The sequence below is a fragment of the Phaenicophaeus curvirostris genome, chromosome 6 (genome assembly GCF_032191515.1).
Source record: "Phaenicophaeus curvirostris isolate KB17595 chromosome 6, BPBGC_Pcur_1.0, whole genome shotgun sequence".
Classification (NCBI taxonomy): Eukaryota; Metazoa; Chordata; class Aves; order Cuculiformes; family Cuculidae; genus Phaenicophaeus; species Phaenicophaeus curvirostris.
The window spans coordinates 55868234-55879583 of NC_091397.1; the positions used below are offsets into that span (position 1 = coordinate 55868234).

The 11350-nt window shown below is 43.3% G+C and overlaps 1 protein-coding gene across 3 annotated transcripts in view; it reads left to right on the forward strand.

Moving 5' to 3' along the window:
- Window positions 1–10386, forward strand: part of GSDME (gasdermin E) — a 33232-nt gene extending 22846 nt beyond the window's left edge. For all 3 annotated transcript variants that reach the window (XM_069860276.1, XM_069860275.1, XM_069860277.1), the window contains 5 exons: window positions 3562–3750; window positions 5575–5702; window positions 5815–5998; window positions 7909–7982; window positions 8792–10386. In XM_069860276.1, coding sequence (XP_069716377.1) covers window positions 3562–3750; window positions 5575–5702; window positions 5815–5998; window positions 7909–7982; window positions 8792–9022 — 806 coding nt within the window. In that variant the 3' untranslated portion in view covers window positions 9023–10386. The remainder of the gene's footprint in view (window positions 1–3561; window positions 3751–5574; window positions 5703–5814; window positions 5999–7908; window positions 7983–8791) is intronic.
- The last annotated feature ends 964 nt before the right edge of the window (window positions 10387–11350 follow it).

Consider the following 11350-nt stretch of genomic DNA (forward strand, 5'->3'; position numbering starts at 1 on the left):
TGTTGCCTTCACATATTGGCAGGGAGAGTGAACTGAATATAAACTAACAGTCAACCAGGAATGTGTAGACAACAGTCATGCTAAGAAGAGAATGATTCATTAAGTATAGGACTGGAATTTAAACTTTTCTGTCTATTTTGCACTTTCTTATATAGATTCTTCCCAGAATGTTTGCAGAAATGTCCTTGTAACATTTTCTGGTTGCACATTACTTATTTCAGGTTGCATACTTTCAGGTGTCAAGTTAAAAAAAATGATGTTGAAATTGGCTTTGGGGGGAGTTCTAACTCTGCTCTGCAGAATTACTCGGGGTTTTCTTTCTTGTCTATCCTCAGTTGAACTCCCTGACCTAAAGAAGGTTTCATGGGATGTTATGCAAGAAGGAAAGAAATCAGATGGACTGTGTAGAGCTGATAATTGGAGAGACGCAGGAGATGCATTGAAGAAATAATTGACGTGCATTTGAGATTTAAATCTAGGATGCATTTATTGGGACAAGAAATGCAGAAGATATTCTCCATCATTCTCCTTCAACTGACTTCTGACTTTAAGGAAGTCTGTAGGTTCAGGAATAGGAGTCAATATCATGTAGCCTCTGAAAGAATTTCTGAAGTGTGGAATTGCTGTGATGTGTACTGAACACACAGATATACCCGAGGGCGTTGACTTCATGGTCGTAATAGAGCTGTTATTTGGAGTAATCAGGTGCAATTAAGGTCATCTGACTGTGTAGGTTTATAGCTGATAACCTACTTGTGTAATTTCTAGATCCAAATTCCTATGTCCTGCTAGCATGGGTCTTATTAATTATATGCATTTCTCTGCCTTTTTTCCACTTCTGCTTCTTCCTCCACTTTTTTTTTTTCTTCCACATTTAATGTTAGGTCTTTTAGGCTTCAAAACCAGCACAGCTTGTTTCATGTTTTATCTCTAAACACCTTATGTCTTGCCTCTATTTTTCTTTAACTTGTGCTAACCCTTGCCTGAGTGCCACTGAGAAGGTAAAGTGGAGGAACTAACAACAAACTCAGGGATTTGCCACCAAGAGTAAGCGTGGTGGAGCCTAACCTTGTATCTGAGCAGTGATCAGTGTCTGTTTATGGAAATAAAAATAGCCTTTGAAGTTAAATCCAGAAACTAATGTCCTTTCATGCAAGACTGAGGTGACCGGTAACATAATGGGGCTCTCTTCACAGTTAATTACAGAATAAAGTGCAAGTAAGGAGTTCATTTGGTTTTTCTTTGCCACTGACAGTGCTTGAGTTATTCTGTAAGGAGGAATGGTTTTGTTTTGTAAATAAAAAAAAGCTCTAATCCTTTTCTAATTCCAGTACCATAATGTTTTCCTGTAATCATTCTGTTTGATTTCTACAGGCTAATTTTCCTCTAAATGCAGAGGCTGTTCCTGTTCCTTAGCAGTTTTGTGCCTCTATAGTGACACTAGAAGTCCTCTTGCTCTTGCTTTACCAAAGAGGAGCTATAGTAGCACACGGCTGATTTGCCTTCTCCAGTTCATTGATATATACGTGTGACTTTCTTCCTCTTAAATGTCTGTGAATTAAACCCTCCTAATCTTTTCAGCTTCTCCTCTCAAAGGGGTCTCTTTGCCTTTAATTGCTTTCCTTGATCAGCTCTGGTTTTCTTCCATTTTGCTAATGTTTCTGAATAACTGACAAGATCTAAGTGCACTGCTGGAGGTTTTTCATTGATGGGTGCAATAGAATTTGACAGAGAAAATACCACCATATTGTGTATATTCTGTCATTCACTTACTTTCCCTTATCTTTTTTTTTTAAGAGTATGACAAAATAAATGAAATACAAAATAAATTAACTGTTCTATTAAGAAAAAAACTTTCAGTCCTGCACTTTCCTCTGAATTGAGTCATGTGGCAAGATTTAACAGCAGGGTCTATATCTATTCTGCTCTTGTGAGACCCCACCTGGAGTACTGTGTGCAGTTCTGGAATTCCCAACTAAAGAAGGATATGGAACTGTTGGAGTGGGTCCAGAGGAAGGCTACGAAGATGACTGGAGGGCTGGAGCACCTCAGCTATGAGGACAGGCTGAGAGAGCTGGGGTTGTTCAGCCTGGAGAAGAGAAGGCTTCAGGGAGACCTTATAGTGACCTTCCAGTACTTGAAGGTGCTACAGGAAAGCTGGGGAGGGACTTTTTACAAGGGCGTGGAGTGATAGGATGAGGGGGAATGGCTTTAAATTGGAGAGAGGCAGATTTGGATTAGACTTTAGGGAGAAATTCCACATGATGAGGGTGGTGAGGCACTGGCACAGGTTGCCCAGGGAAGCTGTGGCTGCCCCTTTTTTGGAGGTGTTCAAGGCCGGGTTGGATGGGCCTTGGGCAGCCTGGTCTGTTGGAAGGTGTCCCTGCGCATGGCAGGGGGGGTTGGAACTGGAGGATCTTTAAGGTCCCATCCAACCTAAACCATTCTGTGAGTCTTATCTCTTAAAACTTTTCATGTGGTGTGGTGCATTGATTTCCCTCATTAGTATCATTCTGCTGTACGAGGGCAGGTAATTTGTTAGCACTGTATTCCTTCTTCAGGGGTCAGGAGAAAGCCTTGTTATTATCCACGGGACTAACGAGTGTGTTGGCCTTACAGTGCCTTAGTTGCTGTCCGGAGTCCTGTTGCTTCAGGAAGTTCTTTAATTTGTGTTAATCGCTCTCTGCTCCTCTGTAGCTCACCCTTCTCTGTGAAGGGTTATGCAGACATAAAGGTCTCTGTCATCTTTCTTTCTCCGTGGCAGAGGTTTCTTTGTCTGCTCTCCCTTTGAAAAACCTTTCTGCTGCTGGAGCGTTTGCCAAGCTTTCTCATCTGCTTTGAATGTGTTTAATTTAGTCAGACAGACTCTTACAACTGCAGAGAGGTTATATTTAGGTTTTGTGCCTCATAAATGTGAACGCTGTGCTTGATTAGTTACATTTATTTACCCTCTTCTGTCAGGTATTACTTAAAATTGAGATCCTCTTGCTAGCTTCTCCATGAAGTTACTGCAGAGAGACAGCATATTGCAGAGTGGTTCTGCTGGTGAATGTGGCTGGGTGAAGCCTTTTTGAAAAGCCTCCTGTTTTCTACTCATCTGGAGATCTTGAGCACAGATCTGTGGCTTAGCTCAGAAAGAGGAGTCTATCAGTTCCATAAACAGAAGAAGCTCTGTGAGGGATCCTGTAGCCCGTGTTGCAGCACATCTCATAAGTGGTAGAAAATATGAAGAATTCATACCTGCATCTCTCATATGCAGCGTTCAGGTTTATGGTGTTGGTGAGAGGTTTTCCAGCGATTTATCGTATACGTTACCTGACAGGAGCTGGTGCCACATTTTGTAGTGGTGGCTGCACCACAGGACCCTTGTACAAGTTGTACCAAACCAGAGGGCTCAGTAATTCACATCCAGAGCAACCGCTGGCATTCTTCCCATTCAGAAGAGATGAGATATGGAGAACTCGCTTGCGGGAACACTAGATAATATAAGCTAAGCATCTCATTTGGTAATTGCTTATGTATTTTACTAATTAATTTTTTAAATTGAATTTCTAATTACAGAATTCTGTCTGCTAGATGAACAGCAAGGAGGCTTTGAAAAAGAAAGCACAGAAGACTCAGCTTATCCCCATTCGGCAGTATTCAGAGATGCCTCGTTTCTCTATCAGCCAGATGCTGTTGATAATGAGATGTACTCAGGGGCTAAAAACCTCATTCCCAGTGACGCTTCTTTAAGTGTATTGAAACAAGGTATTACCAGAAACACTTTACGTGATTACCTTACAGCGAGTTAAGGGACGTGATAGGAGGAAATAATCTGGTACAATAGTACATAAGAAGTTATGTTAGTTCAATTTAATAGCCCTTATCAGGAACTCTTGGGGGAATGCACTGAAAGAATAGAAAAATTTACATCTGCAATGAGTATTTTCAGTGGACTGTTCCCTAGGAACTTCCTGAATCCCTTTGTCTTAAATATGATCTTACAGAATTGTTTTCATGCTGGTTCTGTTACATTCCAGATAAGCTCTATAAGGTTAGTAATGATTTATACTTTTGTTCAGAAAGGATCACTGAAAGTATTTTTTCATTATTTAGAAAATACTTTCAGTGAGGCTTCTCAGTTAAAGGTCATCTTAAGTCTCAGAAATTATTAAGACACCTCCCCCCACCTTCAGTTAACCTGTTTTTTTTCTGAGAAGCTTTATAGAAATCTTTGGTATCAACTAAGGCTGCCGAAATTAAAATGTAATTTAAATGTGAGTTTGTAAATTGGTATAATGAGCCAGGCACAACTGATTAATTGTAGGGATGTGGAAGGAAGGGACAGGATTGTCACCAAAGGAGTGAAAAAGGGGAAGACAAATCAAGGCCTCATAATCCACTATACTTTTCTTCAGTTCTTAGAGTTCTTGCAGGTTGTTCTAATGATGAACATCACTTCTGTAGTCCTTAAATTTCACCCTTTGTCCATGGCTGTTCAATAGACCCAACTGTGACCAAAATAGACTTGTCCTGAAATGAATCCTGTCATTCTCCAGTGTAGACTTGTTAGAAAGGAATAACTGTGTCTCCATGTGTATCTGAAAAACAATTATTTGTGAAAGAGTGGTGTGCCCCTGCTTTGCTTTGTTTAAGCTTGGCATGTGTTTGTGCCCTTCTTGCTTAAAAGGCTTGAGGGTTTCTTTTCATTAATTAAACTGAACTCTCTCTTGAGTAAAAACTAAAAAAAAAAAAAAATGTTTCTATTGAAGCAATTTAAAGTTGGTTTCCTTTTCTGATTTTGTATGGACAGTCATATGATTGCATCAGGTACAAAAAATATCTGCCTGTGGCTGGGCTCTCACACATACCGACCTTCCAGTTGGCATTATTGACTCAAAAACTTATTTTATTTTAGCGAAGTGGCAATTTGACGTTATAAAACATTTTGGGTTTGTGTCATAGTTGAGTTGTGGGAAAAGTGCAGTGAACCTTCCTGTGTTTCCGTTGTGTACGTTGTAATGGGTTCAGTATTTCAGTCAAGAAGGAGATTTTTGTAATACCAATTAGATCAGGGTGAAGGGCTGTAATTCTTTGATGCACCTGATAAAATACAAGGACAATAAGGCTTTAGGGTCACAATATGAACTCTGAATTCTGAGTGTGGACTCATTCCACTGACTTTGTAATTCAAATTATCCCACAGATTAAGAAGTTAAGTTATGAGCAGAACTCTTCATTCTGCCTTATAAACGAGCGTTCCCTGGAGATGAACTTTTAAGTGAGAAACTTAATAAGCAGTTAGTTCAGTTAACATTGGAATACTGACTTCTAAAGTATTAAAAATATTCAACACCAAATGTTGTTTCTTGGTAGCTGCTCTTGTTTTTTTAGCGTTTTCATTGCTGCTTCTTTGTTTCATTAGGGAAATACAATCAGATGTGTTCCAGCCTTGCATTATAACTTGTGCCGATGGAAATCGGGATTTCAAGATGTGGTGATAAATGAAAAGTGTAGCAAAAAATGTAACTGTTTTTACTGGCATTTGTGTAGGAATACTTAGTTTTACTTTTTGCTGCTTTCTTGGGAAAGATCTGTCACGGTTGAAGACTCAGTTCCAGCCCTTTGTGAAGCTGCCGGAGGACAAGCAAAGAGCTTTATATAAAACCCTTTGTGAACTCTTGCTCCATGAAGAAATGGTAACTGCCCTGGAGGATGTGGTAAGATGAAGAAACTTTTGCTAGACTCCTGAACGTAATTTCAGAATAGAAAATTCTCTTTTGCTTGAGCTTTCTTCTTTTTAAGGAGTTTTACTTATTCTATTGCTTCCAGTTAGATGATATCTATGCAGGAGACAAGCCAGATCTGAAGGAGTTAAACCCTGCACAACAAGGCCTCTTTGACATCTTGCAGCTCTTAGGGTGCAGTTTACAGAGCGAGCTGTTGTCCCAGGAGTATCAGCCTCCGGATAGAGAACTCTTCTCTGCTGCTCACCTCCTCATCAGTGCTATCTCTGGTATGTTGTGAACGAAGAAGAGGCTTCATTTTAGAAGCCTCCTTTGTGTTAAAGCATTTGTGGCCCTTACTGAGCAATTGGCGAGCTGAGTAAATGTAATTTGTTTTGTTCTTTTTTGAGTTCAATATACCAAGCTTAGCATTCCTGCCTTTGAATTAAATTTACCCTTCAATCATGGCCAGATTTTGCTTGTAAAATACATGTTCTCCCAACATAAGAAGGATATGGAACTGTTGGAACAGTTCCAGAGGAGGGCCACGACGATGATCAGAGGGCTGGAGCACCTCTGCTGTGAGGACAGACTGAGAGAGTCTGGGTTGTTCAGCCTGGAGAAGGCTTCAGGGAGACCTTCTAGTGACCTTCCAGAACCTGAAGGGGCTCCAGGAAAGCTGGGAAAGGGCTTTTTACAAGGGCAGGCAGTAGTAGGACAAGAGGGAATGGCTTTAAATTGGAAGATTTGGATTAGGCATTGGGAAGAAATTCTTCAGGTTGAGAGTGGTGAGACACTGGCCCAGGTTGCCCAGAGAAGCTGTGGCTGCCCCATCCCTGGAGGGGTTCAAGGCCAGGCTGGATGGGGCCTTGTGCAGCCTGGTCTGGTGGGAGGTGTCCCTGCGCATGGCAGGGGGTTGGAACTGGAAGATCTTTAAGGTTCTCTTCCAACCTAAACCATTCTAGGATTCTATGAAGCCCACTTTCTGCTGAGTGTGGGCACTTCCAGTTTGGCAAGCTAATTGCATACCAGAGCTCTCCCAGCCAAAATACTGAGAACTACAAATTAGGTGTTGCTTTCTGTGTAACCGCACGGATTGTTGAGGTGTGAACTATATTTGGCAAAAATGAATTTAACAAAGAGACTGCAATTAGACGGTTGTTTTGCAGCTGCTGAAAAGGGAGATTAAATGTCAAACAAATGCCATTCTTACAATTTAGTTGGCACCACAGCGTTAATTAAAAGCTGTCTGCAAGTGTAAGACAGACTTTCCTGGCTTCTTCATTTCCTGACTTTAAGGTAATGAAGGGAAGTCCAGTGTGGGATTAGTGAGATGTGGCGCTGTGCAGCAAAATGTCAGCGTGTATCCACATACACACAGTACCCTGGTAGGAAAGCTTAACTCGTTTGTGGAGACAGAAGAGAAATAGAAAACAGAAACCTGCTGATGTGGCAACACTTGTCAGATGCTATTAACAGCAGGTGCTGTTAATTGAGTGTGTCGCATTATCACCTGGCTTTGGACACAGTGTCTGCTGCTAATGTCCAGGCGTAAGTGTAGCTGGATCAAGAATCAAAAGCTGTTATATGCCTGTTGCTTCTATTAGGAATTACAGTTGCGGCGTTGAAGGGCACCACAGGGATCATTTGGTCCATCCCCCTGCCCCAAGGCAGTCTCAGCTGTTTCATTCCTCTCAAACCGTGTTTTTGTGAAGTCAGCATCTCATATGGATTTTGAGAGCAGAGGTTCTTTTATTCAAGGCCTCAGTCATTCATCCAATGTGCAGACTCAAAGTGAAAGACTGAGGGAGGTGCTTGGGTAGGAGACAAGAATGACAGGGAGGAAAAATCCTATTTCCTACGAGCTGCCTCTTCTCAAGGGTGGGAATAGTCTCTTTGGGCATATACCTATCGCTCAACCCTTTGTAGTCTGCACTCTGGGGAGCAGGCAGGAAAGGGTGGATCAGCCTCTTCCAAATGTCCAGCAGAGCACTTGTGACAGCTTGTCCTCAGTCGCTTTGGTCTCCAGCATCCATTTCACAAGATGCTGTGCTTGTGAGTGGGCCTCAAAAATGCAACTTCTCTGTCTTTGCTCAGCAGGCGAACCCCGTAACAGAGCTCACTGTTAAGAAAGTCTCCTTTCCTGCCTGGTGCGGTTTTCACTGGAAACAATCTTTCCCTTTTAATGTTTCCTTCACAGAGCTGTCTGATTACACTCTTGTCCTGCTGCGTGCCTGCTGTGATCTCCAGGTTGTTCCGGCTTTGTGTTGTTTGGTGAGTAATCAAAATGTGGCTGTGTAACGTGTGTAGGAGTAATGACTCTGCTCTCTGCCTTATTGTGTTTCTCACCCAATAAAGAAGATGTCAAGCTCTAGTGCGAGTTTCTGCTGTAGGCACTGCTGAGGCCAGATCAGAGTCTGATGGTGGCAGGCGATGCCGGTGGTTTAGTGCAGGTGGATACCGAGCTTCTCAAACATTTCTGTGTTTGGGAGGTATCAGGGGCTGTGAGCAAATGAAAATTGTAACTTAAGCTCAAATTTTAGTTTAGTAATAGTCTCTCTGGCCCTTTTAAAGTCTCGGTAACAGTGATCCCATGCCTTTGGGAAACAGAAATTTCACTTTGATGGCAGCAGCCTTTGGGCCTTGGCAGATTCTGAAATTCTAAAACTCTGAGGTCATTCATGGAAGTTGCTGAAGGAATGGGGCAGGGCCTTTTTTTTAAAGCTTTTTAAGCTCACTGACAAAACATAGGTAAAAAACTTAAAATATGTAGGCAAAGGGGAATGCTGCTGTTTGCTCAGAGTAAGAGTGAGTTACCTCTGATCCGCAGTGAGAGAAGCTGGACTGGGGAAAGAATGTGGTAGGAGAGATGTTTCTCCCTAAAGGGTGTCATAGAGCTTTGGTTCGGGATGAGTACATGGTACTTGTCAAGGCTATCGGTGAGGGGAATGTTGCCCTTTTGCAGCTGCCTTATAAGCTCTCCAGTGGATTTGTAAGAAAGAACTGAGCCGTGTGATGGCAGGAACAGCACTACTTGGAAAACCTTTCTAATGTCTCTGTCTTTTGCTCTCTCATAAATACAGCCTAACATCGCTGCAGCTGACGGCACCGTGGCGCTGAGCAGTCCTTTGGTGGCTACTCTCACTGACAGAAGAAGCTTTGATGTTGCACAAAGGCTGTTTGCTTCATCAAGCATTAATTTGGAAATGACAGCGTCTTCTGTAAAAGCTCAAACTATGAAAGAACCCAGATTTTTCCCACTAGTCCTTTATGTTGCATTGTATGGATTTTATGCTTTAGGTGGGAATGTATAGGAGCTTTGAGCATCCAGTTATTGCTCTGGCCTGTTCTTCCTTCTGTAGCTCTGCAGCGTAGCATCTGTGTGTTTGAAGTAGCAGCAGAGCCACTCAATTAGTATTTCCTGCAGTCCAGCCAAGGGTTATGAGCTCAGGGTGGACTCAGCACACCTGGGGTGAACACTGCTCTGTCGCCAGCTGTTCTACTGCTCCACAGGCTCCCTGAGGTGTGTCTGCAGCAGGAGACACATAAATAAGGGACGAAGGGGAAAAAGACAAGCCTAGAACAGAAATTGAACGTAGCTGTCCTGGTTGTTGTCAGATCTGCAGGGCGGTAGAAGGCTGATTGCTTGCATTAGTATGCGGGGGAGAAAACTGTAAAGTACAAACTGCTTTTTGTAAGCAAGCAAACAAGCAGGCTGAGGAAACGCAGGGTTTGCTCATTTAAGACGATGTGCAGAATGCCTTCGCTCCAGAGCAAGTTGGAATGAAGGGCTCTCAAAGAGGTACGTGATTAGGTTTTCATTTATTAAGTGTAGCTGGGCTTTATGGATGTGACCTGCGCCCAGCAAGAACTAGAAAACCCCTCTTTTTCAAAACTTCAGACCACCGTAGTGATTTATGCCTCTGCTCAGCATTTCTCTGTTTTTTAGTAAGTTCTTACTCACCTTAGCAAGTTCAGGTTTAAATTGCGTTATGAACTTCCCCTCTGAGGTGTCTCTGCTGCACTCCACATAAAGTGGGATCATGATACTCATTTGAGTGTGGATGTTTTTACTGTTTCTATGACTAATGGCAAAGTGTTAGTAAAGCACTTTGTGCTTTGAACTGCTTTGCCTTTTTTTAATTGTAATGTTTATGTAATCATGTGGATGGGACAGAAAGGTGGCAGGGATCACTGTAAATAGGGGCTTAGGAAGACGATGTTCCAGGAGAGTGGAATATTGGTGCTTTCAGATAAGACTCTGCAATGGTTTAAGGCAAACAAGCAGGCACTTGTGTTGGTGTGGAAAATCAAGCAGCTTGGCTGGAGGGTGGGAGTCCTGGGTTCCGTTTTCTGCTCTGTTCCCACATGGACTGCAGCAGGGTGCCTAAGAGGTCTTTAAAAAAACTCCCGTCAGTTAAGCTTTCCCTGAGGAAGTGGACTCGGAGCACTGGAGAGCCTGGCACGCTGGTGTTTGTGTCTCATCTGTTAAATGAAGCTGCTGGTACTGCCTGAGCCTTGCACTGGTGTATGGGGAAATGCTCCTGTAGGAGGATGGAAGCGTCTTAGTCCGCTTCTGGGAACGATGCGTGTTTGTAAAGGGGGAAGTCGTCTTTTGCCAATCACTACTCAAAAGTTGTCTCTGTAGCTAACTCACTCATCAAAACTTTCTATTAAATGTTACGTCAAAACAGCAGAATAACTTGCAACCTCCTGCATGTCATTTCCATTGTTTTTCTTTGATGGGATTCCAGGCAGGTGCTTGGCCTTGAGAGGCGGCAGGTGAGGGGGCGTGAGCAGCCTCCTGGGACAGAGGCAGGAGTCGGGCAGCCCCAGGCTCCCACCACGGGAGGGTCACAGGCCAACAGCAGCGTCCCAGAGCCCCCAGGCTAATCTGCTGCTGTGCTTTTAGGATTGACTGAGCATCTGCAGAAGCCGGTGGCTGCACTTCAGTCTTGGCTTTGCCCGTTTTTGTGCTCTTTCGGGTGGGGTTTCCCAGTTTTCCTCCATTTCGCAGCCCTTCTGCGACCACACAAGCCCCTCTAAGCCAGCAGGAAGCCCAGGAGGGTCTTTTCAGAACTGAGTGAGGGGGTGGGAAAGAAACGCTAAGGCAGGTTCTGTGTTTATTATCCTCTCTCCGTGTTGTTGAAAGCAGAATCCTTATGCAAATTAATATTAAAAATAGCTCAGACTGGGGCTATGAAGATCCCAGGGAACAGCAGAAGCGATGTCTCTCTCCGAGTAACTCCTATCCCTTTCCTAAGCTCAGTGAGGATCGCCTCTTCAGGGACCCAGCCTAAGCCGCGCTGATCCAAATGAATTCAGACTCCGCTTTAGAAGAGCTGGATGTGCATCCGCTACATCTTGGATCCTACAGCAATTTCTCGTGACAGGCCAGCCTCGCACGGAAAACGCTTCTTCAAGGTTAGATGAGGTCTTCCCTAGAAAATGGCAGCAGTAAAAGGTTTCAGAGAAGGTTGGAGCTCGTCTCATGCAAGGTTTGATTTCACACCCTGACTTCCCTCCTCCAAATGTTGCTTCCTTGTGCCATAGTTTTGCATTCCCTGGGAGACAGGGAGGAAACCACATCCTTGTAATGCAGCATCAGAGCAGGAACAGGGAAGAAGAGGGCAGCAGCCTCC